Source organism: Drosophila teissieri, chromosome 2L (genome assembly GCF_016746235.2).
Source record: "Drosophila teissieri strain GT53w chromosome 2L, Prin_Dtei_1.1, whole genome shotgun sequence".
NCBI classification, from domain to species: Eukaryota; Metazoa; Arthropoda; class Insecta; order Diptera; family Drosophilidae; genus Drosophila; species Drosophila teissieri.
In genome coordinates this window covers 8,932,749-8,957,924 of record NC_053029.1, presented here as the reverse complement: position 1 = coordinate 8,957,924, position 25,176 = coordinate 8,932,749, and the positions used below count along the sequence as shown (strand labels likewise).

The 25,176-nt window shown below is 44.0% G+C and overlaps 1 protein-coding gene across 7 annotated transcripts in view; it reads right to left on the bottom strand.

The window, feature by feature from the left end:
* LOC122611912 (nesprin-1) overlaps nt 1-25,176 on the bottom strand; it is a 101,574-nt gene that overhangs the window by 37,115 nt on the left and 39,283 nt on the right. For 6 of the 7 annotated variants that reach the window (XM_043785330.1, XM_043785331.1, XM_043785332.1 and 3 more), the window contains 6 exons: nt 22,301-25,083; nt 19,740-20,045; nt 18,124-18,275; nt 11,858-12,827; nt 11,547-11,759; nt 11,232-11,492 (listed from right to left, as the gene is read on the bottom strand). In XM_043785330.1, the coding sequence (XP_043641265.1) occupies nt 11,232-11,492; nt 11,547-11,759; nt 11,858-12,827; nt 18,124-18,275; nt 19,740-20,045; nt 22,301-25,083 (4,685 nt within the window). Of the gene's footprint in view, nt 1-8,873; nt 9,247-11,231; nt 11,493-11,546; nt 11,760-11,857; nt 12,828-18,123; nt 18,276-19,739; nt 20,046-22,300; nt 25,084-25,176 lie in introns of those variants that run through there. The other variant, XM_043785333.1, reaches the window with a different exon arrangement.

Here is a 25,176-nt window from a genome sequence, read left to right as displayed (position 1 = left end):
CCTCCACAATCTTGGGTTCCTCGGGAATAGGAAGTTCGCCAATGGTTTCGGTAGTTGTAATTGTGGTGGTAACCGTTGTAATGGTCTTGGATTCATCCAGAACCGAATCTTCAACAGTTGGCTTCACCTCGACTACTTCTTCGACGAGCGTTACTTGCCTCTCTGGCTCTGGAACTGGTTCCTCTTCATCGTCAGAGAAGTTCATGGGTTCATCCAAGACATCCATCCACGAGCTAGAAGAGTCATCGACGGGAAGACCGGCATATGCAGGTTTCTTGGGTTCTTCAGGTATCTTCACCGGTTCCTCCATAATTTTGGGTTCCTCGGGAATAGCAAGTTCGCCAATGGTTTCGGTAGTTGTAATTGTGGTGGTAACCGTTGTAATGGTCTTGGATTCATCCACAACCGAATCTTCAACAGTTGGCTTTACCTCGACTACTTCTTCGACGAGCGTTACTTGCCTTTCTGGCTCAGGAACTGGTTCCTCTTCATCGTCAGAGAAGTTCATGGGTTCATCCAAGACATCCATCCACGAGCTAGAAGAGTCATCGACGGGAAGACCGGCATATGCAGGTTTCTTGGGTTCTTCAGGTATCTTCACCGGTTCCTCCACACTCTTGGGTTTCTCGGGAATAGCAAGTTCGCCAATGGTTTCGGTAGTTGTAATTGTGGTGGTAACCGTTGTAATGGTCTTGGATTCATCCACAACCGAATCTTCAACAGTTGGCTTTACCTCGACTACTTCTTCGACGAGCGTTACTTGCCTTTCTGGCTCTGGAATTGGTTCCTCTTCATCGTCAGAGAAGTTCATGGGTTCATCCAAGACATCCATCCACGAGCTAGAAGAGTCATCGACGGGAAGACCGGCATATGCAGGTTTCTTGGGTTCTTCAGGTATCTTCACCGGTTCCTCCACATTTTTGAGTTCCTCGGGAATAGCAAGTTCGCCAATGGTTTCGGTAGTTGTAATTGTGGTGGTAACCGTTGTAATGGTCTTGGATTCATCCACAACCGAATCTTCAACAGTTGGCTTTACCTCGACTACTTCTTCGACGAGCGTTACTTGCTTCTCTGGCTCAGGAACTGGTTCCTCTTCATCGTCAGAGAAGTTCATAGGTTCATCCAAGACATCCATCCATGAGCTAGAAGAGTCATCGACGGGAAGACCGGCATATGCAGGTTTCTTGGGTTCTTCAGGTTTCTTTTCAGGAATAGAAGTTTCGCTCACAGATTCGGTCGTTATTGTTGTGGTGGTTTCAGTTGTAATGGTCGTTGTCTGGTCTACAATTGGAGCTTCAATTATTGGCTTAGGTTCGGGAGAAACTGGTTCAGTTTTCTTGGGCTCTTCAGGAATTAAAGTTTCTGTGATATCTTGTTCTTTTTGGTCTGGTTCGTCAGCTGTTGTGTGGTCTTCTTCAGTTCTGGATGCTTCCTGAAGCTCGTAAGCTTGAAGCGTTTTCTGTCTGGATTCCGCCTTACTAAGGGACAGTATGTCGAATTTGGGAATCTCAAAGTGGTATATAGATGGAACATTTTCAGTTTGTTGGTCTACATTGGAAGCCTGCGTTGTTGTTGAACCCACGTCGGTGACGGCAGACTCCACTGTTGTTTTCGTGTCAATGATTAAGCTTACCGACTTTGGTGGTGATACAGGATCAGGTTCGATAGGATTTACCTGCTCAATTGCTTTAGTTTTAGAATTTATTATGTGATAATTACCCTCAGCAATAGTAAGTTTGGATATGTCAAATTTGGGAATTTCAAATATTTTGTTTACAGGTGTAAGTTTCTCAATATTAGTGATTATACTTAAAGTGCTTACCGTGTTAGCCACAAATGCTTCAGCAATTAATGCGCTTGGTTTATCAGGAACAATTTCATTAGCGATATTAGTAGGAGAAGGACTTGACTGAGTTTCACATGGATTTTCTACTGGCACTTCTTCTTGGGTGGAAACAGGGACAACTTCTGCTATTGACTCATGGTAAAGAATATCTGATTTGTTTTGCTCGATTAACTTTAAGGTTGAGATTAGGGACGCGTCTTCAGAAATGTTGAGTAGTAATTTCTTTGCCTCTGGGACAGCGATCGTCTTAGTATCTACATCGACGTCATCTGTGGTTGACACAAGAGGGGCTTCGGAAACTATTTCTACTTCTACAGTCGGGGCAATAGGGTCCTGCTTAACTGAGGGCTCAACGACATCAGTAATTTTTTCAACTACTGAGACAACATTAGGAGCTTCATTACCTTTGCTTTCTTCTATAATGACCTGAACCGTTTCTTGCTTAATAAATTCTTCGGGAATGGCGGGGCGCTTCTTTTTATCTTTCTTAGACAATTTCTTCTGAATGTCTTCGAAAAGCTTCTGCTCTTCAGGGCTCAATTCTGTAGTATTACTTTCGGGTAAAACTGTAGGGGGTGCTTTAAGTTCATCTAATTTGGTAGAATGATCATCTGCCTTAAGAATGGGGTCTGACTTCAATTCTATTGGTTCTGAAACTTCAGATTTGGATAATTCGACAACTTCAATCACGGAATTTTCATTACTTTCGGCTACTCTTTGCAGGGATTCCACATTTTCAGTCACAGTCTCGGTCACCCGAAGACTAACCTCCGGAAAATCAAGATGCATTTTCACAATAGGTGTCTTCAGCTTCTCTTCATGGGTAATAAGGGAAATCTTTTGGACTGTGCCCGGTGGATATGCACCGTCAATGCCTTCTCCCACGAAAAGAACATTTGTGCCATCTTCGGTTTCGAAGCTTCGTCGTTGCGTAGTCGTTAGTATCGTGTTCTTGGTAGTCGTCGTAGTAGTGGTAATACTATCCGTCTCGTTAATGGCCCCATTAGTCTTGCTTGTAACAAATTGCTGTTCAGCAAGCTTCGGCAAGTCCCCTGTGCTTGTTTCGATGCCAATTACCTTGACCCCAGTCGAACTGTCTTTCAATCCTAACTGAATATTTGCACCCAAATTATCTAGCTTTAGTTCGGAACTAGGCGTCACAGCAGGGGAGGTTGACCTCGAGGAAATAAGTGGACTAATTGGTCTTTGATCGGGAATCTCAATGCTTGATGTCACGACCACATCACTTGGTGTCTCGCTTTCCGTAAGATGAATTCGTCCGTCATTGGAAATGCGCTTTGTAATGCGCATCGTTCGAATCGTCGTAGTTTTGATAATTGCACCATCGATTTGGCTGGATGTGGTTGAAGTATCGCTTGGAACTTCCGAAAAAGCTGGCGAAGGTTCGCGGACTGTCACTGGGTCACTGGCAGTGCTGGTCTCCTCCGTGGTTGTTTCCCCATCTTCATTCAGCTTTTTCACGATCTTCGTAGTACGCACAGTTGTTGTCTTAGTCACACCACCACTAGCCTCCTCAACAGGCTCTTCCGTTTCCGTTTTATCAGTCTCCGACTCCGGAGCATCGACGATCACACCAACGGTTTGTTCCGTGTTTTGGGAAACCTTTTTAACAATTTTTGTTGTTCGAACAATGGTTGTCTTGACAACATCACCAACCCCAGAAGATTCAGGCTCAGGTGTCGTAATTTCTTCAATTGGATAATTGTTCTCAAGTTCTTCGATAACTGGAACCGCCGTGACGGTTTTTACGGGCGTTGTATATTTATCAGTCGCGTTCTGTTCTGCGCTGATAAAGTCCAGAATTGTAGACTTTTCTTGAGCCTGGGAAATGTTATTAGAGGTCGCAGTGATTAGGAACTTGTCCTCAACTCCAATAGGTACCTCGGGAACTTCTGGTAGTTCGACGGTTTCAATTGGTTCAATAGGAACATCCGGTAGATTAAGGATTTCTCGTTCATGTTCAGTGACAGTCTTGGCCACAGCCTTTGTAGTTCGCGTTGTTGTGGTCTTGGTTATACCCTCGCTGTTTGACTCGGTTGTAACTGATTCAGCTACCACGGGTGCATCTTGAAAGACTGTCTCCACAATTGGTAGAGATACCTCGGGTTCACTGCTTGTCTCGCTGAAATTTTCGCTCTCATTGGAAATCTTCTTGACAATTTTGGTGGTGCGCACAATAGTAGTTTTAATTACACCACCCTCCTCAGACTCAATATCAACTGGAGGCGAAACAGTGGATGCCACTTCAAGTGATGGTTCTTCTTTGCTTTCCTCTACCTTGGGAGATATGATTGTTTTGGTGGTTGTGGTTTTAGTTGTTTTAACCACGCCCTCATCACTAATTTCGCGGCTATTCGACTCCGATTTTTCAATCTTGGTAGGTTCTACCGCTTCTTCCGTCAAATCGTAAGACCCCAACGACGAGGGCGCATCTGAATACGTTGAAGAGGTCATCTCCTGACTTTCCTGCTGATTATTTGTGATTTTCTTTACGATTTTGGTTGTACGAATAACGGTCGTCTTAATAAGGCCACTATCATCGCTGACAGTGGTTTGCTCCGACGAAAGAGTTTGATTATTATCCGTTGTAATTGCACTTGTTACGTTCAGGGGCTCTGTGATTTCTTGTTGGGGCTCGTTGATTTCTTGTTGTGGCTCGACAATTTCGACAACCTTCGATTCGATAACAGTTTCTGGTTTGGTCTCCAATAACTTTTGCTTCTTCTTATCCTTCCTCGAAGGCTTTTGTGGCTTATTTTTCTCCTGCACAGCAACAACTTCTTCAGAAACTTCAGGTTCAGGACGACTTTCCACCTTACCAGGCTTTTTCTCGATCAATTCCTGCAATTCAGGTTGCGTTATTTCCTCCGCTTGTTTAATAACTTCCTCAACAACATTATGGGCAGCATCCTTTATGACATCCAACGAAGTCACCACTGTGGTAGGCAGTAGAGTAACGTCGCGTTCCACCTCGGGTTCATTGGTGATAACGGTCTTAGTTATCGATCCCTGCTGCACGATTGTATCCTTGGTTGTAGCGAATCCTGTCACATCGATGGGCACCTCATTGGTGGTGGTTTCGATTGTTGGTAGGTTGTACTGCTCAACGCAGATATTTTCTTCAGGCAAATCATCAATGACGTCTTCCTCAACAATCTCCTCCTTTCCATCTACGATGCGCTTTACTATGCGCTTGGTAATATGCTTAGTTATGGTTCGCGTTGTGATAGTTGTAGTTCCACTTTCCGTTGAGATGGTATTAGTCGATGTGGTAACCGCGGGCTCGCCTTCGATAATGGTCTCAGTTATATTGGAGGGTTCAACCTCTATTGACGACGTCTCATCCTTGGTTGATTTCGTGACAGTTTCGGTAGTTAAAGCTAAATCTGAAAAACCATTTTCATATTGAACTGTCACCGTTGTTTCAGGAATTGTTGCTGATATAGTTTCAACTTTTTCAACTGTTTCCTGAATAGAAACTGTAGGCTCCGTAATGTTTTTAGTGCTCTCCACCGATGCCAAAGAAATTTTAATATCTTCCTTAGGTTCCTTCTTAGAACGTTTTTTGTCCTTTTTCGTGGGCACTGCCGGAGTGACCTCTAACTGAACAGCTGGTTCCACATTTTCTGTAACAAGGACCGAGGTCTCAACAACTGTTTTAGACTGTGTCTTTTCCTTTTTCGAAGAAGAAGCAGGAGCTTGTTTTTCCTTTACTTGGGAAACATCGGTTGTTTCAATCACAGTTGGCGTTACTATTTCCTTTTCGATAACAGTCTCAGTTGGCTTCTTGATCACTTCTTGCTCAACAACTGTCTTGGCCTTTTTCTTGTCTTTCTTCGAAGGCGCTGCCGGGGTAAGAGGCTTGGCCAATTCTACATCCTTAGTAGCGGCTGGTTGGACAACCTCCTTTTCAACTACCGTCTCGACCACAGTCTTAGTTTGCTTTACTTGTGTCTTTGGGACATCAGCTGGCTTGGCAGTCTCCTTTTCAATAGAGGGTTCTTTCGTTATGGTGCTTTCAACATCCTTAACAGCTGTCTTGACTTGTTTCTTCTCCTTTCTGGTCGGAGCGACTGGTGCCACTTCAACAACCGGTACATCTGACTGAGGAGTTTCTTTTTCCTTGACTGGTTTTTGTTTCTTTTCTCTCTTCGAGGGAACTGGAACTGGTTCTACGGACTCAACAAATGGTTCAACGGTTTTCTTTATCACAGTTTTTTCAACCACAGTTTCCTTTTTCTCTACTGAGGAAACGGCCGATTGCGTATCTTTCTTAGATGGCACTGAAACAGCGATGGCTGATTCCACATTTGAGTTGACCCCATTATCAGTGGACTTCTTTGGCTTCTTCGATTTTCTTGGCTTTGGTTCAGGCTTAGAAGTCTCTTCAACTACAGGAATGGGTGCTGGAGCCTCGACAACAACTTTGTTTTCCACCGAGGCAACACCATTTGTATCCGGAGACTGTGGTTTCTTACCCGTTCTACCATCTTTCCTGGTACTCTGTTTAATCGGAAGTGGTTCCGGTTGAGTTTCGTGCCTCACTCTCTTAGATCGCGAGTTTCGAGAGTCCACATTGCCGATCTTATGTTCCCATGTCGATGATTTCTCGACATGTCGTGCTGGTTGGGTACTCTTAGTGGTAAAAGTAGTGGTACTAGATTGTTCCGTCTTGCGTTGCAAAGGCGGCGAGGACGTGAGGCGCACTGGGGTCGGTTGCTGACTGGATGGCTGGAAAACTGGATGTTGTTTGTGCTGAAGACCGAAGAGGACTTCTGCGTAAGTGCTGCCTGTGCTAATGTCCTGGGGCCGGACCTGTTGGTTGCTTCGCCTCTGGGGCTGGGGGTGCACCACGACAGTCGTGGGCACTTCTATGGGGATCTGTGGGGTATCTGGTACCGCGATGACTTCCTGAGTCTGCTGCAATATCACAGTTGGCTGTGTCTGTTCGGAGACAGTTGAAGTCTCTGTTACATAGGTGGTTGTCGTAATAGTTTGTTGAGTACGGACATGCGACTGAGTCTCGACTTGGGTCTGTGGTGCTTGTGGTTCATCCAATGGTATGGTTTCAATAGCATCAACATCAAATTGACCAAATGTGATATCAGGTCGCGGTTCGTCAAGCTCGAAGTCCTGTGGCTCCACAGGTCGCAGCATTTGAACGTGCTCTTCAATATAGTACGGCTCGCTCTGAGGCACACTATCAAGAGGTTGGATCTGCTGCGTGCTGGTGGTCAGGGGTTCTGCACTCTGTTGAACGATCGATGCCAGTGTGGTAACAACGCGATCCAGCACGCTGTTGCCGGTGGTCGAGGGAAGAGTGTTCTCCACGCGATATGGATCAAGCAGATATGTCTGCTCCACTGTTTCCTGCTGGTATTCATGGATAGGTTCGGTTTGCTGCTGCTGGGAATATTCCGGCGCATACTCCGCCGTTTGCTGTGTGTAGTAAATCTGATTTGACTCTGCCGGATAAACCGTGGAGTAGGTCTCCGTCTGAGGCACCGGCTGATAGTAACCAGCTAGAAGCTGATATTGCGTAGTGGCTGGTGGTACAGCTACCTGTTGATACTGTATGGGATACTGCATCTGCATTATCTGCTCGTAGTAGTTCTGTGGGACCTGCTGCTGCTGTGGATCCGTCGCCGATCCCGTGACATAGCCCCACTGGCCGCTATCGGCCACGTTTTCGTACATTGTCTGATACAACTGCGGATCGGGCTGCAAGTAGGTGGCTGCAATCTCTTCGGCAGTCATTGGTACTTCGTAATTGCTTGGGGGCTTCTGTTCCTGTTGCTGGGGAGTAGAATAGTCAAGTAATGTGCTCGTTTCGGTGATGTACTGCTCCAGTTGTGGTTGCTGCTGCTGCGTTTCCTTGATGGGCTCTGGATCAGGTTGGGGTATGTAAATGCTGCCTGAAACTTCTGCACTGGCGTCCACAACATCCTGAATGGTCAGATCGGAACGTCCTTGAGCTGCCTGAGCGGCCTGCTGTTCGGCCCTGATCCGCTCCAGCTCAAGTCCCCGAAGTACCTCAGCGTAGGAAGTCGATCCTGGTACCCACATGGGGCTGCGGGATCTAGTCCGGTCATCAGCAGGCAAGAAGAGTTGCTCCTGTTCTTGTGGTTGCTGTTGCTCCAATTGTATCTCGATCGAGGGTGGTTGAGATGATTCCGCTGCATGTTGCTGTTGAGGTCGGCGTCTGGGAGATCGACCACGGCGTTCTGGCCGCGGTGGCTGAAGCTTCTTACCCGCTTTCGCGTGGTGATGTTGCTGTCTTTGCTCGCTTTCGATGAACTGAGTGTTGGGGTTGGTGGTCGCTGTCGTTGTCGTTGTCGTACCTGTGTTAGGAACCGTGTTTGAGGTATACTCGCTGGGTGGTGTGACCTGTTGGCGGCGCTCATAGATTTCTGTGGGTATGGTGCTGCCACCGCCATTGAACTCGATTCGCTCCTGGCTTTGATCGTCGTCCCCGTGCGTACTTCTCGAAGTCGTAGTCGTGGTTGTGGTAGTCTTAATGGTTGTAATAGTGGTCCGGTTCTGAGTATCGTTCGATTGTTGCTGCCGTGTCGTTGTGGTCGTTGTCGTGGTGGAGGGGTCTCGTTCTGGTCGGGTATTGGTTACCGATTCATTACCGCTGCTTACCGGACTCGCATGTCCCGACAGCACTTCAGCATAGGTTAGACCTGCTGCCGCCGTTGGCTTCATAAGCAACGAGACAGTCGATGAAGTGGTCACCACTGAATGGGGATCCAGCGCATAGGACTTTCGAGCGGTCGCATCGTAGACTTGCTGCATGCCATCGATTGATTCTCGCATTGCCTAATTGTTCATCATCACGGTTCACATATCAGAGTGAGAGAGAGTGGGAGAGATGGGGGGAAGATTTGCCAAAAACGTTAGCTTTGATATGATTGCAGGGGTTTGAAAGTGGGGGGACTCAAGGCTAAGCTACCTAAGAGCTACAAGAACCCTAACTCCCTCATAAATTATACTCGACAGGGGCTTGCGTTTTAAAAATATAATTCGGTAATTTAATTTATTCTTTAAAATAGTAGATATATATATGTATAGATAATTGTAAGTTCTTAAACACGGGTCATGTTTCATTTGATTAGAGTAGTGACGGCAGTTGACAGTTGTACCGAAGCCACCGTTCCTGGGAGAAGGAGTTCGGTGGCAGGGGCAAACGGAAGACGCCGGGGTGGCTGCTTTGGCTTTGATCTAGTCCTAGATTGGCTTTAACTTATGGTTAAGGGTGTGGCATCCTAAATCTCTAGCTTGGCATCGTCCGGCGTGCCGCGATGTATTAACAACTTGATGCGCTCATTACGTGCAGTTATTTTCGAATGCAGATTTTTGACACGTTCCCGGCATGCCTATTGTTCATTTATAGGGTATAGATGGTGCATGTTTTTGAAAGAGTTCGAATGGTTGGCGTGAGAGCAGAGATTCGTATATATATATAGAAGAAATACAAGAGATGTCAGCATATATATTGAGATTCGTTTATGGTAATTCAAAGACAGCGAGCACATCATACGCCATGGGATAGATACAGGAAAAGCGACCATTCACCATGTTCGATATTTAGTTTTAATAGAAGAAGTAAGCAGTACCCATGTGTGTTTATATATGTGTGTGAGATCAAGGGTCGTTTATTCGATGGGGTTAAAGGTGGTTACATCGGAATGTGGCAGATTTGGATTAGTCACCGGTTTGTAAGTAGCGTAGCAAGCAAGCGAGCAAAGCCCAAGATAAGTTGTAATTGGTTTAATTTACGATTAGTAAGAACAATGTTTATGAAGTGTGTTTAATAATTTGCATGTTTGTTTTTCGATTGTTTTCAGCGCAACGACACCAGGGTTTTTGTTTATATTCAACAAAAGTTACGTAGAGAAAAGATAAAAAGAAATACAATTGTCAAAAATAAAATACCAAAACAAATTATAACCGTAACCATAATTAAATATTAACCGACTTTCGCTATTACAATACCAGAGGAATATAGAAAGATTTATAGAGAAAGAGAGAGCTGCTTGGTGAAGAATATGTTTGTTTGGCTAAGCTGACTAAATAAATAAATCAAATAAAAGTAAAATAAAAACGTAAAAAGTAAATGAAATAAACTAAAAAGTTCGTTTAAATGTCTAGGCCAAAGCTTGATGTGTAAATGTGCCATAAAATGTGACGATTTAAATGCGATGTGATGATTGTACTTTCTCTTGGGTGTGTATGTGTGTGAGGTCGGGTGAAGGGAAATCAAAAAGTTCTCATAGCAAGAGCTGCCCCAAATATCATCAAAATTAGCTACAGCCCCAAATTGAATTGATTTCTAAGATTGCCACTTACCGCCGACATTGCAGTTCGCAATGTAAAGTTAAATTTTAGTAATAAATTTACGAGCTATTTAAAAAACTAGGGAAGTCTTCATTTTAACCTATTGCTAGGCCACCTAGTTCTAAATATAATCACATTGTTTATGACCAAAAAAAACAAATGGCAAGCAGCATGGCTCTAAAAATAGTCCATGTGATTATCTGGAGGAGGAATTCGCTTTTCTCATCTGGGTGGCCTAACCCTGACAGCAAGAACTTATTTGTTTCTCTGGCATTCAAAATGCTTTCTGGCCGCAGCACGTGACAAATGATAATGATGAGATCTTTAAGATCATAGGGATCCGATATTGATGAGGTACAATTTTGTGGATGGTTTTCCCAATGAGAGCGGTATGAAAGCAATGAGTTTTGAGAGTGTGAGCTGCACGGTTGGTAAATGAGAGATGAATGATGTTTAAACGTAAGGAAACACAAAGATGAAATGTAAATGATGAATGATGATTTGTGTGAGCATTTGTGTGAGATATAATGGCACAAAACGAATTCGAAAATAAAAAAACGTAATAGAATTTTGCCTAACAAAAATGAAATGAAAATAAGAAAATAATAAGGCGCCTTGATTTCGATTGTTCGAAAAAAACAAAGTAAATAAAATTAAATAAATTAAATACGCAGCCACCGTGCAACTGTTTTTCTTTTTTCTTCAGACCTACCCGCACACAGTAAAGCGTAGGGGGCAAAACGATTCCAAAGATTAATCAAGTATATATTATATTTATTCGGGTAAAGGGTTAATAACTTTGTTTGGTTGTTCTGTCAACTGTTTGTTCATAGCGATGAAGGATCGTTCACAGCAATGAAGAAATGAGGTAGAGATCAAAAGGGGTGGGGCTTCAACATTGGATAACCGACTTAACTAAACGAGATCCTGGCAATATATCTGCTACAACTGAATTACAACTCCTAGCTGCTAGTTGTTTGCTAAACGGGTCTACTAAATCTATCAAAGACTGGACGGTACGTACCTGTTGCTCGGCTAATGCGCGCTCGCGATCGTGCGGCAAGTACGTGGGCGCCATCACCAGGCGGAGCTGCTGCTCCTCCTGGATGATGCGCTGGCGCAGGGACTGCATCTGCTGCTGGTAAACGTCGATCTGGGCCAGCGTCTGCTCGAGGCTCTGCGACTTGGCCCTAACCAATTCGCCGAGGCCGTCGAGCACGCGCACCAGATCATCGACGTTCTCGCTCAGGCGCGGATCACCGCCCATGCCATTGCGGAAATGAACCTGTGGACGAGATGGTAAGCAGGGATTAGCCATGCCGTCGCCCCCAATACTCACCTCCAGTTTCTCGATGGACAGTCTCAGTTTCGTTTTCTGCACATTAATGTCGGCCAGGGTCTTCTCACAGAAGCCGAGCTGATCGCGCAGCGGTTTCTTCTGCTGCTGCGAGGAGTCCAGTCCCTGCTTCGTCTTTTCGTGCCAGGAGCGTATATCCTTAATCTTGCGTTCACATTGGTCCCATTCCTCGCAGGCCTCTTGCAGCAGGGAGTTCTACAAGATACAATATAGAATGTGGGGGAAAAAGAGTTGAATAATTGTCGGGTTTCGTAGAGAGATTCTTCCACTCTGTTGGTGGCTTGGCACTTTACCCTCTCTAGCAGCACCGCTTCCACGGATATCTTCGCATCCTCGGCCTCCTGCAGTTTGTCCTTGAGATCGCCCACAGTGGTCACCTGGCCAATGTGCTCCAGTTCCTTGTCCATTTCGCTCAGATGCTTCACAATCGGTTTAATACTCTTCACAGCCGTCACATAGTCGTTCAGTTTGTTGCGTGCCTCGGGCAGGGTGCGCAGCTCGATGGTCTGGTCGATGAAGGTGCGCTTCTCGGAAGCCCACGACATCACGATCTGGTAGAGGTTCATGAACCTCGTCCACGCGTCCAGACTATCGCCCACCGCCTGCTTCTTCTCGTCCAGCCAGCCGCGTACCTGGGCCAGCGATGCGGCCAACTGATCGATGGTCGTCTGCACCAGCGTCTTCTCCTCGCTGTTGCGACAGTTCTCGATGATCAGCTGGCCGTTGGTCTTGACCAGGGTGAAGCGTTCGTAGATGGCGGTGATTTCGTGATTGATGCGCTGCAGCAGCTCCTTCATCTGTGTGGGTGTGAGGCTTCGCTCCTGCACCTGCACCTCTGCCTGGAGCAGCCAACGCTGCACCTCGTCCACACCGGCCACATATTCGGTGCGCACGGTCTTCGCCCGCTTGAAATCCTTCTCTTTGGTCTCCATGGTCACCTGGACTCGTTCGGCAAGTAGCTCAAGAGCCGTAAACTCCTGGGCAATGTCGCTGGGCAGCTGATTCTGTTTGGCCTGGTAGTGGGCCGTGGTCTGGGCCACCAGTGATTTGCTCTCCTCGGCGGCCTGCTGCACCTGACTGTTCAGTGTGATTAGGAGCTGTTCTGTTTGGGCTATGTGCTCGTCGTAGACGTGAACCGATTGGAGTTGATCGTGAAGCGCGTTTAGCTTGTCCTGCAGCTGCGAGATGCGACGGAAGACTTGCTCGATCTCCTCGAGATCCTTGCTAACCTGTTGCTCCTTATCGCGCAGAGTGTCGTTCAATCTAAAAAAAAACAGAGCGGTTGGTTAAGTTTCAGGGGCACGTTATTCAATGGCATGCAGTCGATGGGGAGACAGTGTGAAGACCACGCGGTTCCTGATGGTATAGACCAAGTTCTATGCCGTACACGCGGGGAGATCTCTATCTATAGAGATATTTGGGGTGCTAAAAGTTATTTAGCTGGCACAAAAGGCTGAAATATTCTGAAGTTTTCAATGTTCTTTTGCTGCGCATATATATATATCGCTGTATATATATATGTGTAAGATCCACTGGGCTTTGGCCTCGAGGCTGCGAAGATTTCCGTGAAAAATGAATGCTGCCGTTTGGCTACAAGAGAGTTTTCTAAATGAAATGCCTCGAGCACATTTGCTTGGGCCACGGCAATTTTTCGAAATTCGAAAAAGATTTTCGTACATTTCTCATAATTCGAAATTGCCTTGATCCCATTGAGAGCCAAAGAGCGAACATTTTCTTCGTTTAAAAGCCGCCAAAGATAAAAAAAATTAAATAAATGTATTCCCTAGCGCTTCTTGGACACGCACCACTTTTAAAATTTCTTGTTTTTGTTATAGTTTTAGCTTGTGTGTATTTTTAAAAGCGGCGCATGTTTAAATTTATATTCCCCTCATTTATTTATGTTTTTTTTTTTTTGCTTTTACGATTTGCATTTTGGCCGTAGACAAGCTGACGTCATTGGGGCGTTGCAGTGAACGGGATGAATCAATGAGTAACATGGATCGTATATGAAATTCGCATTGATTTCCGTTCCGTATTTCCAGCACATGACGCATATCACTCATACGCCCTGGTGGCCCCCAAAGCAAAAGCACTTGGTGTGTTCTTGCGGGATTATGTTGTTCGTACTTGTTCGTTTTCATGTCCAACCATTGCACTTGGCATGGAATGACGGATTCGTTAATGGAACGTTTGTTGCCCTTTACAGCCACCGCCGAGTGGCGTAGCGAAATGCTGCCCAAGATGAGGCCAAGTCAACTCACATTTGGCTCTTGGCCAATTGGCCGAAAAGTCGGCTGAACACATTTTCAAATTTAATTGTTAAATGCGCTACGCCAGAACTGAGAAATTCGGGGAGCGGAAATAAACGATACTCGTCTATAAACTAGCCAGAATTATTTCGGCGTCATTTTTCGCAGCCAACAAATATCGAACTAGTGAGTTCTCAATTTTGTTTGGGTTTGAATTGCCGCCGCCGCCGCCGACAAGCGAGCAAAATAAATTTAAGAGCAACAACAAAAAAAGGAAAATTATTTTTCCTCTACGCTATTTTCAGTCGGCTGCCATTTTGTACAGATTAACGATTTAAATTTAGTACGCGGCTCTAATTTAAATGGCAAAATATGCTAGAAATGCCGTGGCGAGCACGAGTGAAAGTGAAAGGCAAAGCATGTGAAGTGGCGCGTGTTGCTCCAAAACGAAACAAGTGTCTATATGAAACAAATCGTAAAATATACCAAAACATTTGCGAAAAATAGTTTGATCAATTATGGCGGCAGTAGGAATGTAATCATTCCCTCAGCGACGACGATAAGCATTTGGGTCTGGCTATTTCTGTCGCCTTGGCTACGTCATCGTTTAAAGTAGAAACGCGTGCGACTCATATGCTCTTTCTCTCCGCTTCTCTGGCGAATCGAATGAAGCGAAAATAACAAAAACAATCACACCTGACGACCCTGGCAGGTATTCGAGTGTATGACTATACGAGTACCAGAGACCGGTGATGTTTTGCATACGATGACTACGATGACTTAATCAAGTCTTGAAAATTTCTACCAGCTCTCGTTTAACTACGCGATTTCTATCTTCTTCTTCTGGGTTTTTGTTTTTGTGGGAAATTAATCACCTTATGCTTTTCACGACTTTAACTACGTGTGCGTAAGTGGCCGGCAATTAGCTACACAATTTTTAATTGCTGCTCAGTCTTCTGTCTGCGACTTTGGCTCGTTGGCGACAACTTTCGGACCTCCTGTAACTTTGGAGGCAGAAGTGTGCTCAACTTTTGGAACCTGCGAGCTCTCTGCTTGACTTCCAAAGCCCCAATTCCTCAAGATGGAATTGCGGTGAAACCCAAGCAGACGCTGCAAATGGAAAATTAACTCCCGGACTCGTTGCTGTTCGCTCGTTACGTATACGCCTGGTAATCCACAAAGCGGCGTTCGAAACTTCAACATGAAAATAGAAAGAATCGAAGGGGAGAAACGTAAATTTCGATTAGAAGGCATTGGCCCAAAACGAATATCCATTGTCATACATCTCTCTCTTGTATTTTTGGGGCGACAGTTGTTTGTTTTTGTTGTTTCTTTGCTGCTTCTCTGGTATTTACTACTTCTTAGTTAATTAATTTGATTTAAAAATATGCGTATATGTATTGCGGTCGCTTCGTTCGTTTGCTCTTTCATTTAGTTTCCAGCCATCCAGTTTGAGAAACACGTCCGCTTGCAACTAACTCTAAATAAAAACTGATTCGAATAGAATCTCAACGCTGGCGGCACACGCAAAAATTGCCAAAAACTTTGCTTCGGCTGTCGTCGGCTGTCGATCGTTAATGTTAATGGCGCACGAAGGCGCTGCGGAAATAAAAGAACGCAAACTGCTAAGAGCCCAACTCACCACACCAAAATATCTGGGCAAGGGGGGAACTGAAAGTTATAATGGCCAAGTCGCTTGACATTGAATAAACCGGCTGAAATCAACGAACTTAGCAGGAAACTCTCTCCCTTTTCAGGGCGAAATAGAACACAAAGTGCAGGGCTGATTGATAAAGCCATAAAACCAATGCGCCGGTTCAGATAAGAAAAGCCGGCAATAAACTTACCACTCGCGAGAACCGGAAAAAGAGAGCAAATATGTGGAACGGAACGAAACAGCTAACAGCACTCTGTTAACGGCTAACAGTGGCGAAAATACACTTATTATTACCCGATTACCTCATTTGGGCAAAGTTTTTATTATTATTCGCTTCTGTTGTTGTCTGTCATTCTTTTTATTGAATGACAAATTGTTCATGCATATGCATATGCAAATCCCAGATTAAACTTTGATTTGTTTGGGTGCATATAATGATGTCTTATACACCTGATAAGGTTGGCTAATCTGCAAGATACTCATATGATTCAGCAATAGTTCATTTGTCATTCACTTTTATAAGTAGCACATGTGGTTTTTAGTTCACCTTTTTTTCATACTTTTGCCATTTTTTACTGATGAAGTCACCCAATTCAATTTTCACTTGTGCTTTTTATTTACTTATTCTTTATGATTTTTTCGGCATTTTGTTTACATTCTGCTCACATTGCCTAGCTGTTTCCTCTCAGGCATTCCATCAATGGCATATACATATGAATATTCCGCCTTAAAATCTCTATATAGTATTTGTGCAAAAATCAAATGTACTCGCTAATGGAGTTAATTGTCGCCTTCAAGATAAACACGCTCACAAGCGCCGCGAAATTGTTAAAAATAAATTATTAAATCCCCACAAAACGCAAGAGACTTAATGTATTTCTGCTGATTAGATTTTTGCATGCCGAAACAATGTTGTTAATATCTCAAGTGTGTAAATGCATTGCAATTTTTGCGACGCATTTTAGGATATACAATATACATATCTCAGTTGTGTCTATATAATTATCGATGACATGCCGCTTGGAGCTATATTAGATCACTCTTTTCGGCGCGATGATGGCATAGTTTATTTGTTCAGTTTGGGACAGCCACATTTGAATGCGAATACAATTAAAGGAAGAAATGCTTTAGCTAATTAAAGAGGAAGCCTCTGGGGGATCGAAAGGAATGACATTATTTTATTGGATCATTAAAAACATATATGTACATCTAAATGATAAAGCACGTTATCGTGATTGTTGTTTTATCAATCAACAGTGAAACGTGATTATCCATACAATTTGTACTTGATATATAGAACCCGTCAACGCTTGGCAGCAGTCAAAACATTTGTCATTTCACTCGCTTTAAGCCTCCTAAAAACTTACGCACATTGCGGTGAGTTTTGAGGGAAATTGAGGGAAAAACAGAGGAAAATTATAGACACAGCTGCTGCTCTCGTTTTTCAAGCAGACTGCTGTCAAGAACCAACAAATTGTGTGTAAAAATAAAACAAAAACGATTGGGGGAATCGAGGGGCCGGCGATCTCCCCAAAAATTGTGTCAGTGTGAAAGGCCAAAAGGGAAAAAAGTGGGCCGCTGTCAGCGGAAAAGTGTTTACGTGATCCGAGTATCGTGGCTTATCAACAAATAAAAATGTTGCTGGCAACATGTTGCCAAGCTTTTGGCACGTGATTAATTTGCGAAAGAAAATCCACAAAAATTTCAATGAAACAATGAACAACAAGTAGAATAAAATGAATTGACATATTGGCACAGTCTCTGTGTTTTTCTAGCGCCAGGCAACAACAAATATAAATAAATATCAGGCATTTCCGCCAAAAAGGCAAAAGAATTCTTTCGCTGTGTAGCTTATCGCAAAAGCGAAAAGCATACATATATGCACGTAATATATATTATATAGCTCCTAAGACCCCTATCGCGTTTGATAAGACCGAAGCTTTGGCACAGTTCTTTGAAGCACGGGATATCCCCCCAAATAAGAAAAGAAAACAAGTGTTTAAAAATAAAGAGTTTTCCGGGATTCTCAGAACAATGAAGCCAACAATTATTTCGGGAAATAGCAGACTGAAAGGGGTATAAAAAAAAACTATAAGCCCCGGCTTACGTAATGCACACACAACAACGCCGACAACGAAGCGTAACACTTGGTCTGACGTCAGTTTTCAACTCAACTATAACAATAAGATGGCATTTCGAGGGCCAAACAAGTCAAGCGACTTGGGAAAAGGTTTGAAAAGGCGAGAAGCATTTCTCTTTAGAGCCATAACTAAACTTTATAGGTATGTAGTTTAGTTGTAAAAAGTACTGTTAAGAAATTTCTTCATAGCACTTCTCCGGGTATTTTAGAAATAAGTGTGATATAAACATAAAAGCCTCTGCGATATTTATCTGTAACCAGTTAAGTTCTCTTAATTGCCATTTATTTTCATTAGGCAACAAGTTTGGCAGCTAGATATAATGTATGCAAGCCAAATCAATTTCCGGAATTAAACGTTTCGTTTGGGACCTTTGTTTGTGTTTTGTTTGGGTTTGTTTTTCTTTTTGGGTCCCCAGTCACGCGTAGTTAAACACATTATATGGTATATGGTATATGGTGGTATATGGCATAGTTCATAGGGCTCTGGTAATTGGGGTTTCACTGGGTACTCACTTGGCCTGCTGTTCAACTAACTTATCCACTTTGGCCTGTATGGCCTCCGCCGAGGGTTTGTGTACTTCCCCAAGGAATGTGAGGATGGATTTAGAGAGCGCCTCGATTTCTTTATGTGATGATTTAAGTTGATTTGATTCTTCACGTAGTTCCTATAAAAGTATACAAATTGTTATTAATTACAATGTTCGTTTAATTATGATTCATTTGCTGCGGTCATGTAAAGCTAAACAGAAATGATCATTGCAACAGATTAATTTGTGTAGAACCTTTTTATGTGTATCTCCCTCAATTTCGGTTTCATTTCCAGTTTTTTTTGGAGGTCACCACTGTATAAAATAGTAAATAAATTTGTCGACTTGTCTTGGCAGCTTTTGGAGCTTGAGGTTATTTGATCAAGCAGATCTTCGACAAAATGAAATATGTGGTCTAAGCATGAAACTAAAAGGGAAATACAATTTCTAGTTTCAAAAAGACAATCGAAAACTTTGACTAAGTGTTTGCTTTTGTTTATCAATGGTTTGATATTTTCGTTCGTTATCGCTGAATGCTGCTTTATATGGCAAATGTATGACAACATCGTTAGTTTGATTTGGACGGGCCTAGCTTTTATGGCTGAAAATTGCTTCAATTGAAATGTGATTTGGAAGCCTGCCATTGAAGTTGAGGTGGGACTACCTTTTTTAGTTGCTTAATTTGTGTTTTTGTACTATTTATAGTTGACCGATTGAAAGCCAACTTCCAAAGTTGTTATTGCTCCAAAATATGATTTCACTCGCCTACAAATCACTCAAATCATTGCTGATAAGTGCTACAAATGATAATTGCTAACGTAGTGAGGCACAACTACCTCGAGTTCGTGAAGTTACAATAAAAAAGTGCAATTAATATGTAAATATAAATAAAATCAGAGGTATGCAAACAGCTCTATGTTATTTATAGGTCATTAATCATTGGAGTATCTATAGTTCTGTGGGTTAGCTAAAATCAAGAGTCCACAGAAACCGAAAGTTAGAATGTTGTTTTCTTGCTTCGCATTCAACTCTTGATTACTGTGATTTAGTGGCTTTCCGTGCTAATCATTCACAACACATCGTTAGGTAAATTTTGGAGCTGCCTCGAAAACTCAGCTGCTTCACGGCTTTCGAGCAGCTCAAGGCGGCTAAAGAGAGTCCAAAGAGCGTGACAAACTCAAACTACGAGAGCGCAAGCTCCGGTCCACAACGTGACCATGAACTTGATGTCGGCACGGTGTTCACGGCTATACAATGTAGATACGTATATATCTAACACTTACATATGTATCCGTCGGAATGTGTTTATGCATGGATATTGGTAAAAATATTTGACAAACATGAAAGCCCCCAAGGGAGGGCGGATTTGCCACAGCGAAACTAAGTGAATGAATGGGTGCCCCTAAGTATGAACACACTGTGTTACGAACATGAATGAAACATACACATGAATTTTTATCATTTGTATGAAAGGGGGCTATTTTTATAACAGAAAATAAAGAAATGATAAAGTAAATACACTTCAAAGGAAGATTTATAACTTTTCTGCTCTTGTTTAAATATCTGTTAAATGTTGATTCCACACTACTAACAACAACTCACCTGAATGGCATTCTTCGTATCTTCCAAGTGACGTCGGGATCTTACAGTCGGATCGACATTGCGGAACTTGTCCTCCAGTCGACCAAGTGCCTTTTCCCAGGCGTGCAGGCTGTTCTCGAAGCCGTCCCAATGTTCGGCCAACTGTTGCAGGTTGTCGCGTCGCTGTTCCAGGCTGCGCACCAGATCCTGCCAAGATCTATTCAGTCCGGCGTTATCCTGCTCGATCAGCTGGCGATTGCGGGCGTCCGCTTGGCGGATGAGAGATTGGGCCTGCTGGTTGACTAGCGTTAAGTCGCTGTTTTGGCTCTGAAATGTGCGAAGGTATAAAAAACAAGCGGCATGAAATTGGTTCTGACGTAACACCGATTCCGGAATCGCGGTTGGTACAAAATATATATATATATGTATGTAAGAGGTATATCTGGAATTCCGGTTTTTCGTCTTCGTCTAGAGTTTTCTAGGAACTTGCTAAGTGTGCCCTAGTTCAACTCTGACATATGTCTGGCCCTCGGAGTTGAAAGGCAAACGTTGCTTAATTCATATATAAATTTTATAGATTTTTCTTCACAAACACAAACGCACACGCACACACACACACACACACCTCGAGTGTAGCCTCCTTTTGCGACCTTTATTTTGTTTGGTTTCTTATTGGTCTTTTATAGATTTCAAATGGCTGATGACGTTAGCCGTTGGCTTTCCGATATCGCTGGTCTATCTGGCTGGCGATTTTGTTGTATTTTTACTTTGTTCAATTTCAATTTGCGCCTTGCTCAAAAGCACATGGCGAATTTTTATATCGAAACGGGTAATTCAAATTTAACAAATGTAGCGATTCTCCTCTTTCTTTCTTCTGCTCTCTTTCTATACACATATATGTACGGCACGAATCGCGAATACGAATCTAAAACACGCTGCCAACCGCACAGATAAACGTCTCAACTTGAAGTGAATTCGATGGAACTCAAAAAAATCCAACAGCCCCAAAAGCAAAAGCAAATAAGCACGAGTTAGAATCTCTCTTAGTTTGCCAGAGAACAGGTCGAAAGAGAGCAAAAAGCCGGGCAAACACGTTTTTTCAGCTATTTGGCATAATGTATGTATGTGTATTCAACATCGTTTTTGGGTGGGCGTGGGCGGTCAAAGTTGGGCTTCGCACATATAATGTGTATATCACGCATACGCCACCGTGTACACGTCACTCTCTTTCTGCGTCGCTGTCTCCCTCTTTTATAATTGGCAACAACAACAATTGCCGGCACAGCAAAAACAACAAGGAACAACAAGTACAACAACCAAACAGCTGTGTAGAAAAGAGCAAAAAGAGAGGACAAAGGGCCGGTGCTCTTAAAGCTCACTCAGCAAACACCAACAAATGTGCACTTAGCGTTTGTATATCAATATCTCACTGTAAAACCAGGGCTAAACCCGAAACTGAAATATCTAAGGCCTTGAAGTATTGGATATTTATGGTCTTCTTTTTGAATAAATTAAATGAAATTGTTTAGAAACGGTTTAAAATTCCCTTAAAGTGTTAACAACAAAATTGAATTAAAACAAATAGTGAATAAAAAGAGTTAATTAATTGTGATTCTTAGTGAAAAATTTAAATCGTTACAGAATTTATTCCATTAATTTATTTATTAAATTTCAAGATCCAAATTGTAGTTGCTAGTTGCTAGCCATCCCTGGCTCAAAACTGGTTGCTTGATACAGTGTTGCTGCTGCTGATGATGTCATGAGCTTAATTCATTCCGGGGCAGCAGCAACAACAACAGCTGTTTTTTCCAGTTGTCGAGCATAAAAATCGAGCCAGTGCCTTGAATAATTATAATCGAACTGGAAGTCCGTCAACAGACACAGACGACTGAACGATAAGCTCGACAAATAGTGAACTAGTAGGTTAAAAGTTTAATGAGTGCCCAAGGTAAAAGCTTACGAAAGTAAACAAATGGGCACTCAACGTGTTCAATAAACAACTATCAGCTCAAAAAAAGCAAATCACTCTTTATTTTTAGTGAGAATAAGAGAGGAGGGTTTCCTTAGAAGAGAAGAGCACTTCAATGCAACTGAAAGTGAGTCAAGAGTGCATTTTATTTGCTTTTGCCGGCCGGCAAAATCGTTGCTACGAAACGCAAAAGATACAAAACGATTGCACTTTGGTTTTAAATGGTGCCACTCCATAAGGTTGCTCTTAAGGCGATACATTCGCATATGTACATATGTAAGTGTAAGTGGCACATCCTTGTGCAATGTGTCATTTTTTGGAAAACTGGTTCGTCGGCTACACACTTATATGCACGAAGTATGCAGTCGAACAGCTGAATATTCATGGCTATTCAAAAGAGTGCATAAGTACACACAAGACTCGTCCATATGTTGGGTTTTCATGTTGAGTAACGACAAAAGTTGAAGCTCTAAATAAGTGCCAATTTTATTCCAATCTGGTAGAGTCTTTTCTTTTGTGAAACGTTTTTATAAACATTTTAATACTTTCTTAAAAGTAAGCTACCTTTCAAAAACCATTCAGTTAAACACAAAAATTAAATCAACAAACTCACCTGAACATTGCCGATGGCGTGCGACAGCTTCTGGATATTGAAGTGGAGGCCAGCCAAATTCTGGACGGGCTCATCGATGAACTTGGTACGTTCGATGGTGGCCTTGACGCGATCGATGGACTGCTGGTATTCCCGCCAGCGTTCCGCCTCCTTCTCCAGTTCACTCTGTTGGGTCTTGGCATTGGCCAGGGTGTTGGTCAACTTGGTTTGGAACTGAGCCAACTCCGCCGAAAGCTCCGATTGTTCATAGTTGTTCAGCGAGGACCAGATCTTATCGGCGGCCTCCTGGATCTGCTTGTGCACCAGATTACGGATGGGAGCCTCATTGCCAAAGAATATCTTGTGTTCTTCAAGATCCTGGACCAAGTGCTCGTAGTCGATGCCATGCTGGCTGTTCTGAAGGCGCAGCTCGGCCTCATGGACCCAGTCATTGAACTTGGCTACCAGTTGCATGTACTCCAAACGAGAGTCGCGGTTGTTCTTCAGATACTTTTCACGCTCCTCCAGTTCGTGGGGCAGTGAAGCCACCAGGGATCTGCCCTCGGAGAGCATTTCCAGCAGGGAACTTGGCATGCCAATTTCGGTTTTAACACCATCATTGATTTTGTTGAATTTATTGAGATAGGATTCGATGTCCTGACTGAGACCCTGGTGCTTCTGCAGCTCACGCTCCACGGATTCGGGATCCCGATCCAGTAGAGGACGCGACTTGGCTGCACCCTCGTGGCTGTGCAGCCAGTCGAGGATTTCGCTCAGTTCGGCGGCCATCTTCTTGTGGGATTCCAGCTGGAGTTGATGCTTTTGACGCTGCGACTCCACCGCCTTGCGGAGATTCTGCAGCTGATTCTTCAGGGACTGCAACTGCTCAGTAATGCTGTTCTTATCGGCGGCATTACCTTCGGAGGCTATCTTCTGGCCCTTGTCATTGGCCGAAGCCAATACACCTTCGCACTCCTGGATCTTCACAATCACATCATCGTACTTGTTGATCTTATCCTCCAGGCTATCAGGTGAGTTCTCAATATCAATGATAACATCGGTGTATTTCATGATAAAGGCAATAATCTCATTAATCAAAGCAATAAACTGCTCGCGGAGCAGCAGAAGCTGGCGGAGATGGGCCAACTGATCTTCAATCAGTTTAATCATATCATCCTGCTGGGCCAAAATGCTCTGCAGCTCTGGCAAATCATCCATCTGCATGTCGCCCATCTTGCTCTTGCTGTCCTTGAGTTCCTTGAGAATTCCCTCATAGGCACCCAACAAGTCCTGGACATCTTCGATCCTGGATCCAATCGGGCGGTTGAGTTCCCTGAGCTTCTGCTGAATATTGCCCAAGAACTGACTGCACTCGGCCAGCCTGCTCTTGGCATCCTTGTACTTCTTGATGTGATCACCCAGGGCGTTCACGCGGTCATCGATGGTATTCTTGATTCTGCCATAACGATCCTTCATGTTCTTGATATCGTCGTTGAGTTTCAGTTTATCGGCATTGCTCAGTGTGGGCAGAATGCTCTTGCCTTGCTCCGAAACATCGTTGATGAGGCCGCCCTTGTTCTCGGCATCGCTGAGGAGCTTCTTGTAATGGGCCAGCTGCTCCTCCAAAACGGGGAGACTAGTGGTACGAAGCTCACCCTCGGTGGCGGTTTCCATTTCGTTCAACCAATCGCCCATGTTCTTCATGGAATCCTCAAAGGCTTTGCGACCTTGCAGCAGATCATCCAGAGACTTTCCTCTCTTGCTGCTCTCGTCCTTGAGGGTCTGATAGTCGGCAGCGATTTCATCCAGGATCTGCTGCAGCGCAGCCTTGTCGGCATCATCGCAATCCTTCATTATGTTGGCCGCTTGACGCTGAACATCAGTCAAAACGCTGTCGTTGAACTGCTTGGCATCGTCATCGTATTTCCGGTTCTCCTGGATCTTTTTCTCGATCTCAGCAGAGGTAAGTGGGTGGTACACGGGCAGCTTGCGCACTTCAGAGATCTTGGTCTTCAGCCACTGGCGTGCCTTGTCCAGATCGTTCTCCAGCGATTTACGAGCCTTGCTGGCCTCCAGAGCACGATCCAGTTCAGCCTTTAGGACTCCCGATAAATTGCGGTTCTCGGTGTTGAGATTACGCAATGCGGACTCCAGTTGGGAGTACTCAACGGGTTCCAATTCCTGCTGCATGTTGGCCACACGCTTTTCAAGGACATCGGCCAGGGATTGCTTGGCCTCGGCATCCTTCATCAGACTCTTGATCTTCTGCTGGCGTGCCTCGGCATCCTTTGGAGTGTAGCCCAATGGAGTGGGGGCCTGCAGCTCCTCAATCTGTTGTTTCACCCAATTCTGGAGTTGATCAATCTCGCCCTTGGCTCCCTCCACACCCTTGTTGGTCACATCCAGGAGTTGAGCCTTGCGATCGATGCGCTTGCCGAGATCAGCAAAGCGGCGATCCAGTGACTTCATCTGCTCTTCCACTTGCTGACCATCGAGATTGCTGATGACCTCCGCCACCTGCGCTGCCTTGCCCTTCAACTCCTGAATCTTGGGATGTCCTTGCAGCTCATATTCGTTTTTGATCTCATTAATGGCAGCCATTTTCTGGGCACAATTCAAACCCGAACCGCGATCCAAAACGTCCATGCGCTTGATCAGAGTATCGAACCAGTTCTGGACATCAGCCATTCCCTGGCGATAGCCGTCGATTACATTCTGACCAGCCTGCTTCTTGGCAATGGCATCCATGAGCTCGGATTCCAGCTTGTCGATGTTATCATCCAGATCGGTGTCCTCGTCGCCCACTAATGCAAGGGAAAAGAGATAGTAAAATCAGGGGAGTCACGGGGTTGCTCAGAGGGTCAAGACTTTTGAAGAAACCTAAAAGTTACATTAAT